Below are 7,869 nucleotides of genomic sequence, written 5' to 3' on the forward strand. Positions count from 1 at the left end.
TAAAACCTTTATTTAGACAAAATCCAATAAAAGCAAGTATTTAAAATAAGCCAGTCAAATAGAAAATTGATTGATTAATCGGATAAAATTATGTGGGCAGGGCTGCGAGACCTATCTGGCTATTAATATTCGACGGAATATCATAACCGAGGAATATGTATGATGGAACTTGGATAATTCGGAGTGAGTAACTGAACACTGTTTATTTATTTTTCTTCAGAACACGGGCCCGGCGACGCGAGTGGACAAAAACAAAACAAAAACAGTCGAAACAGACCCACTAAAAATGACAACGAGTCCTTCCAGCAGGTTTATGAAATGTCTGCAATATGCGGCACACCAACATCGGGACCAGCGGCGCAAGGTAAGGGAAACTAACCGGGTCTATAGCGATTGTATTGAGCGACAATTTGATTTGTTATAGGATCCCCCGCAAACGCCGTATGTAAATCATGTGATAAATGTGAGTACGATTCTGGCTGTGGAGGCTTGTATTGAGGATGAGGCCGTGCTAATGGCCGGCCTGCTCCACGATGTGGTGGAGGACACGGACGCGACGTTTGCAGACGTGGAGCAATTGTTTGGCGGCGATGTCTGTGGTCTGGTTCGCGAGGTGACCGACGACAAATCGCTGGAGAAGCAGGAACGCAAGCGTTTGCAAATCGCCAATGCGGCCAAGACGAGCCCCAGGGCTAAGCTCATCAAGCTGGCTGATAAGCTGGACAATCTAAGGGACTTGCTGGTCAACACGCCGCAGGGATGGACGGAGGTAAGCAGAGCTGCCGCCACAGAAAAGCATTCTAAGCAATCCCCCCTTTTCCATCACAGGAACGTCGGGAGCTGTACTTCGTTTGGGCCAAGCAGGTGGTGGACAATCTGCGCGGCACCAATGCCAACCTGGAACTCAAGCTGGACGAGATCTTCAGACAGCGCGGGCTTTTGTAAATATAAATCAACAAGATGTCTTATTTTTTATTGTTTTTGTAAAACTCCACCATGAGATTTGCCAGCTGCTGCGTCTCCTCCAGGGTGACGGCATTGTACAGCGATGCACGTATACCGCCCACTGAGCGGTGGCCCTTCAGCTGGATCATGCCATCAGCCTCGGCCTTGGCCAGAAACTCCTGCTCCAGTGCATCATTGCCGGCGGCGCTGCCAATTCGGAATGGAACGTTCATGTGGGAGCGCACATTCGAGTCCACGGGGCAGTAATAGAAGCCGTTGGACTTATCGATGGTCTCATAGATGAGCTGCGACTTGGCGTTGGCCAGCTTGGACATGCCAGCGATGCCGCCATTTCGCTTGATCCACTTGAAAACCAAGCCCATCACGTAGATGCTGCAAAGAACGGAGCACGGATTAGCATTGGGAAAAAAGACAGAAAGCCTGGAAACCTACACAAATGTGGGTGGGGTGTTCATCAGGGAGCTGTTCTTGTCCATCAGTTGGAAGTTCAGGATGGATGGTGTGCTCTTCAGATGCTTGCCAATCAGATCCTCGCGCACAATTATCACTGTTGTGCCCGCTGGTCCAATGTTCTTCTGTGCGCCGGCAAATATTACCCCAAACTTGGCAACATCGATGGGCCGCGAAAGGAAGTTGGACGACATATCAGCCACCAGCGGCACATCGGCCGGCACTTCTGGCACAAAGTCAAATTCAACGCCCTCGACTGTCTCGTTGTCGCAGTAGTAGACATACGAGGCCTTGGGGTCCAGCTTCCAGCTGTTCTGTCGGGGCACGGATATGTACTTGGCCGCCTTGGGAAGAACGGCATTCACCTTGCCGTACTGGGCCGCCTCCTTGGCTGCCTTCTCTGACCATGAGCCGGTAATGACGTAATCGGCGGTGCCAGTGACACCAATCAGATTGAGGGCGACGGCAGCAAACTGCCCGGTGCCACCGCCCTGCATCAGAAGAACCCTGTAGTTGCTGGGGATGTTGAGGAGCTCGCGGAGATCGTTGATGGCCGTCTCCTGGATCTTGCCGTAGCTGCTGGAACGGTGGGACATTTCCATAACCGATATGCCGCTGCCATTGCAGTCAAGAAGATTTGCCTGCACCTCCTTCAGAACCTACGGAATCAGGGCGAATCAGGAAGACCGAAAATCGGTTAGAACTGGTATGAAATATTCTCGTCTGACCATGCGGCTGACCTCCTCGGGCAATTTGGCGGGACCGGCGGCGAAATTGATAACCATACTGAAGCTTTTGCGATCTGTGAACCTGTCTCCGGCAAGACACGACTGAAAGTGTTGGAGCTGCTCCCAACGCTGCTGCCGCCGTCACTCGTTCGTGCTGATAAACGAAATGGCAGAAAGAACAGCAACAAGTCAATGTAAACTGAAAAAAAGCGTGTGGGGGCAAAACAGACTTCGGCTGGACAACGAACTCGCATTGTCCAGGGGCGTACTGCGCGCGATGGAGGTGGATCGCTGCATTGCTCGTGCACACCGAATGCGCCCCTGCACCGCCGGAGAAGCCAGACAATAAAGGCAGATGCAGCGAATTCGATCAAAACAAGTCGCCAAAAGTCGTCTGCGGTCGACGTCAGACGCCGACTGCAACGCACGAAAACAACATGCGATTCTCCGCCACTCTACTCCCCACTTTCGAGGTGGGTTGCCATGCACCGTTTGCTGGAGGGAGACGAAAACAACTTGAATTCCAGTAAACAAGCTTCGGGTTGATTGTGCACGTGTGTGTGCGTACAGTAGAGCATCGCTTTAACGTCATGCACATGTATTTTTTTACAAGTAACAACTTATCAGGTAATTCGCTCCGGCCAACTGATTGCGACCTACCGCTACTTTGATTTGTCTATTGAACAGTATAGTTTTGTAAATCATTCTCATTACCACAGCAATCATTGCCGCAAGTAACTTTGAACCTTCTCCCGATTATGTCATTACGGTTTAAAAGCTTTAAGTTAAGTGTGCTTATAGATTTGTATAGTCAAGTCTGCCTTTTCTTTCAAGTATTCAATTTTCTTAAGTCTATCTTTGGAATCAATATATACATATGAATGAGAATATTGGAAATTGAAGGCCTGCAATTAAGTATGAAAATATGTACAGTAATGCTTCCCTATACGTATGAAATTTTGTTAATAATTTTATGAAATATTTCTATTGAGCAAAAATTCTCGGAACTTGTTTATGGCTGGTCCCACTCTCAAGTGATTTCTTATCCGCTTCCTCTGATAAGATGCCAGTAGTTAAAGGGTAGGGCATATAAAGGCCTGGAATATATAGGAATTTCACTAGCCATCTGGCTACGGCCTGTGCCTTAATTACTTTATCGCCATAGTCCGGCCCAGTCTCTATTCATAGCCGGCATGAAAGGTGCTTAAAGTTTCCAATTTACTGGCTGGGCCAAAACAAATTTCCAATGAGAAGCTGGCCAACGTGTCTGGAAACTTAAACGTGTTCGGCTCGTGCGTCCGATTGCGGCCTAGTGTGGGTGGGTCAGTCGGGCGCACTGGTGGCTTGGTACGAGTTCTCGGATGTGGGAGGGCCTGTCGGCCATGGTTCTGCAAGTGTGTGTGTGTATGTACATATATATGTGTGTGTAGCTCTGGTCAATTCATAAACGTTAAGCCAAAAAGTCAATAATTTTGCTCTGTAATGTTGATTGCACAGCTCAGTGGGGGGCTTGGCCCAAAGACGTCCGTCCGTCCGTCCGCCAAATGGGAATTTGAAAAATCTTCAAACAACAATTTCCTTTTGACTAATTAAGGTTTTAAAGATTTATTGCCCAGTACAGGGTATATACGAGTACAGCTGTTATAAATAAGTACATAATTTTCGTTATTGCGGCTCGGCCTGCACCTTGTTCACGATGTCGCTCCAGAAGGTGCCGTACTCCTGTAGCACAGTGCCGCTGCAAAGGAAAATGTAAATTTTACAATCGAGCAAGTCATGATTTTCGTATGCCAGGCTAACAATTTTACAATGATTAAATATAGGCGGTTGCTATAAATAGGTAATAATTGATGAATCGACAGTTTCCAGGTAGGGGCCTTGATGGGGGAGCTGTTGTACGGCGACACTAGGCAACAGAATTTGGATGAGGCTTGGCCCTGCCGCAGATTTCCATATCATTTCTTGGACAAGAGCACTCTGTCTTACCTCTGCCTTATTTATAAGGAGTCTACAATTTCTTATTCATTTTTCCTTTCCTGGTAATATATGAAATCCTTGTTGAATGTTCCTATTTATTATTAAGCCTATAAAGTCATTTAATTTTCAAATATAACTATATAAATGTTTTTCCCCATAAGCTCTTTTCTCTTGATTCTTCTCTTGGCAATATTTCGGCAAAAACAGTTTAGTCATGGGAAAATCCTCTCATTAAATTTGCATAGACCTAGACATGATTTTCCTCTTTCAGCATTAAATTCTGTAGTCCTGTCTGTGCTCTTTCTTTTGCCAAATGCTCGACTTTATACTTCATTTAATCTTACTTTTAGCATAATTTTTGGTAAAATGATTAATGACAAAAGAGTCAAACTATCAACTGCTGCCAGTCAGAACCCACCCATGTAGGACAGTGCCATCTTGTCACAAAGTTGCTTTTGTCATATAAAAAGCATTGACAACGTTGTCTTTGTATTTTGCCCTGGGCCTGTGCCTGAGCAAAGCGTCTTTGCCGTTTGATGCCTTTTTTGTGGATGCGTGGATGGATGCATGAATGGATGGAACTCTTTCACGTTTGGCTTTTTTCGAATAAATCAATTACATAATGCTTTTTGTGTGATTATCCGGCAAGTTTTGTCGGCCTGACAATTATGTGCGCATTTTGTTATGTGGGTCAACGTGGCGTATGATTAATGAATGCCCTTCCCAGACGATGATGGTGCTCCTAATACAACCACGGTTATTGCTACTGCTACTGCTACTGCTCATGATGATTATGTGATGGTAATGACGATAATGACGATGGTGACAAACGACAGACAAGCGACGACACTGTTTGATGTCAGGCTTAGTTTATTGCCAAATCATCAAGAAATCCCCTCGACGACGGTCATCCCGCACCAGACTTACGTAAAGTAAACATTGCCGCGCTTGTTCTGCGGCGCCTTCCATAGCAGCTTGGCCCCCAGTTTGTCCCGGTTATCCGAGTGCGTTATGGCCGAGCACTCAGGTATGGTTTTTGTGTTCTCGCTCTGGACCCACTCGCCAATCCACTCATTGGAGTGCGCGTCGCGGGCCTGCAGGAAGAAGCCCCTGAAGACCGTGCTCTGCTGTGCGTGCGGATAGATGACCACAGAGATCTGCTGACCCGGATGGTAGCTCTGGGCATCGGCCACCACCTCAAAGGGATTTGTGTGGGCTGGCTGTGTACGGGCCTTTCCGTGGTTGGGCTGGTTCGCGCGCTGCTTCACACACGTATCGGCTGGGGCCCCATCCGGAAATGCGGCAGTGCTTCCGATGAGCAAGGGCAGTAGCATAATCAGCAGCATGCTGGGCACTTCCTGGGCTATTCTGGTAAAGCGATCCTTCATTTTCTTAATCTTTTTTTTTGTAGATTTTTCTTCGTTTTCGAATCGTGGGAAAAACACGCGCGTGCACGGCTAATGTAGCGGTAAAACTTGGCTCGCGGCCGCCATCGCCGGCCGTTTATAAGGCCCCCAGCAGCTCCAGCAGCTTCGTCAAAGACATGGGCGGGCGGTCATATGTAGAGAGATATGGGTATGGGCTTTGCCGACTGCCTCTGCTGCTGCTGCTGCAGTGGCTGCCTTGGCCAACCAGTTTTTAATGATCAAAAAACCAATAGCCAAATCAGCGCCAGCGCCGCTGAGAGTTCCTTTCCTGCACAGTGCTCCGAACTGGGTCACACATTAGCCCCTTCCCCCAAGCGGAGTCGCCCGCTTGGAGTCTGGGCTCCAATACAGCTCTAAGTGCTCGATTGCGAAATTCTATGCTTCTAATCGTTGTCTCGTTTGTTTGTTTGCTTTGCGCCATTTTTTTGGTGCATTTTTCAGCGCGTTTTAATGTTTTAATTGACATGCAGCCGCCGTTGGCGTTGATTTCGTTGCTCCGAGTATTTTCATGATATTTTTCCCTGCTCTGATTCCGCGCTGCGTTTCGCATTTCGCATTTCGCAGTGGCAGTTGCAAGCGGCGGTTTCCTTTCTGGGCACCGCCAACACATGGACCAGCGCGTCCAGTGCCCGAATGAGAATTTTGAAAAACATTTCCCCAGAAGCGTGGTGTTCATTTCATTTTGATGGAGCTCTGCCCGCAGCTCTGTTGAATGCGTTTCAGCTTTTGTGCATTACTTTGTCTCCCTTTTGTCCCTCAATTCAAAAGGACTCATCGTCTGCTAGTTCAGTTAGTGCATCCGGCAATGGTATCTGTTTGTGTGGGTAAATTTATTTAAAAGGCAGAAGGAACAAATTTGTACAACCCTATAAGATTTCTTTCTGAACAAACTATACTCAAAAGTAGAGATGTATTTGAAAAAATACGAAATAAATGTCATACCTTGTGCACTTCCGACCATTTATAAAGCATCATTCAGATTACACGGGAACAAAAAATAAGGCTGTAGGCCAAGTTGAGTAGACCTTAGGCCCCTGCATAGGTAGCTCTCTACCATTTTTAATGTTTCATCAACTTTTGTTTGTATGGCAAGGCCTGTTTTAAACAAACTACTAATCATTAAAATGATCCAAAGAATATCAAAGTATATCATAGTAAAATTATATTACACTTAACAAAGTATGCAAGGCTATAAAAGTATTCAACAAGCGATCGATCCTTAAAGTATGCAATGTTTTTATTTAACTAATATTGAAAAATTTTAATATCTGAATCAAAATTGATGTCCTAGGGATCAGAAATGGAACCACTGAATAAATTCTTTTTACGCAATTCATTTCCTATTAAAGCTTGGACCAGATAATACTTTTTTTTCTAGCTAGTCATGTTTTTATTCTTGTTTTTTTAACTGTCGAGTTTTCCTTGTTGGTTGGCTCCTCTGCTTTTACCTTACGTGTTCAGCAAATTCACAATCGGATCAAAGTTCATTAAAAAGGCAGACTTTCAAACAACATTTTCATTTAAAAGCAACAAAAAGGGGCCGTCTGTTCTATGTAAACGCTGTTATTGCTCAGATATTGCCATGTACGCACACACTTTTGAACAAACTCAATTTGCAACTCGTTTCATGAATTAAAATGTTGGGTTGAATATTTAAATTGGAAACTGCTGCTGCATCGGCAACTTTCTCTGCTTTCTCTAAGCGAATTAAAATGTTTACTCTGCGAAATGTGGTCGACTTAAATTGTGATAAATATTATGTTGAATGGCATTTTGTCGAGCAAACATTGCCGAACTTTACAATGGAACATTTCCTTTCATTTAGACTGGTTTTTGTTTGGCTTTGGCATTGTTTTATTTTGTGGCAGTGGCGAAAGGTCAGTTAACCCGGCTTAGCCGGGACCAACCCGAGAGACGACTCTCGCCGGGAGGACGTGTCATGTATTATGGATGCGGCCAATGCGAACTTTCAACTCCCTGAACTGGCAGCAGCTTCCTAAATGGCCCAGCATTCAAAATGACATTTGCGCCACATCACACCCGAGTCCAGTCGAATCCAGTCCGGGAGTCCGCCTGCCTGCTGGCAATGCATGCGAAATTCGGTGAACACGGCAAAAAAAATAAGAAGGAAAATGAGAAAAAAACTGCCTGATGCCCGAAACCGATGTGCCATGTAAATAGTAAACTTTGTAGGCCGTGCGACAAGACGGGGGAAAGGCCACTTCATCGAGGACGGTTGGCGCGGAAAAGTGTGTCACCTGCAGGGTCGCCTCTCTCCCATTGCCCATTGCGCAGGTCCTGAGAGCATCTCTCCGCCGCCT

General features: G+C 46.1%; 3 protein-coding genes across 3 annotated transcripts; 1 reads left to right on the forward strand and 2 right to left on the reverse strand.

The window, feature by feature from the left end:
• The first annotated feature begins 210 nt into the window (after window positions 1-210).
• Window positions 211-959, forward strand: LOC108156782 (guanosine-3',5'-bis(diphosphate) 3'-pyrophosphohydrolase MESH1). The gene is made up of 3 exons (XM_017288456.2): window positions 211-364; window positions 425-769; window positions 829-959. Exons 1-3 carry the CDS (start codon window positions 287-289, stop codon window positions 943-945), a joined length of 540 nt encoding a protein of 179 aa, XP_017143945.1. The 5' UTR covers window positions 211-286; the 3' UTR covers window positions 946-959.
• LOC108156781 (probable phosphoserine aminotransferase) lies at window positions 938-2,337 on the reverse strand. The gene is made up of 3 exons (XM_017288454.2): window positions 2,157-2,337; window positions 1,399-2,075; window positions 938-1,338 (listed from the first exon to the last, which is right to left on the reverse strand). The coding sequence occupies exons 1-3, from the start codon at window positions 2,199-2,201 to the stop codon at window positions 966-968; spliced, it is 1,095 nt and encodes a 364-aa protein (XP_017143943.1). The 5' UTR covers window positions 2,202-2,337; the 3' UTR covers window positions 938-965.
• A 1,406-nt stretch (window positions 2,338-3,743) lies between these two features.
• Window positions 3,744-5,573, reverse strand: LOC108156783 (putative defense protein 3). The gene is made up of 2 exons (XM_017288457.2): window positions 5,049-5,573; window positions 3,744-3,882 (listed from the first exon to the last, which is right to left on the reverse strand). Exons 1-2 carry the CDS (start codon window positions 5,507-5,509, stop codon window positions 3,810-3,812), a joined length of 534 nt encoding a protein of 177 aa, XP_017143946.2. The 5' UTR covers window positions 5,510-5,573; the 3' UTR covers window positions 3,744-3,809.
• Window positions 5,574-7,869: the final 2,296 nt, after the last annotated feature.

This window comes from Drosophila miranda, chromosome 2 (assembly GCF_003369915.1).
Source record: "Drosophila miranda strain MSH22 chromosome 2, D.miranda_PacBio2.1, whole genome shotgun sequence".
NCBI classification, from domain to species: domain Eukaryota; kingdom Metazoa; phylum Arthropoda; class Insecta; order Diptera; family Drosophilidae; genus Drosophila; species Drosophila miranda.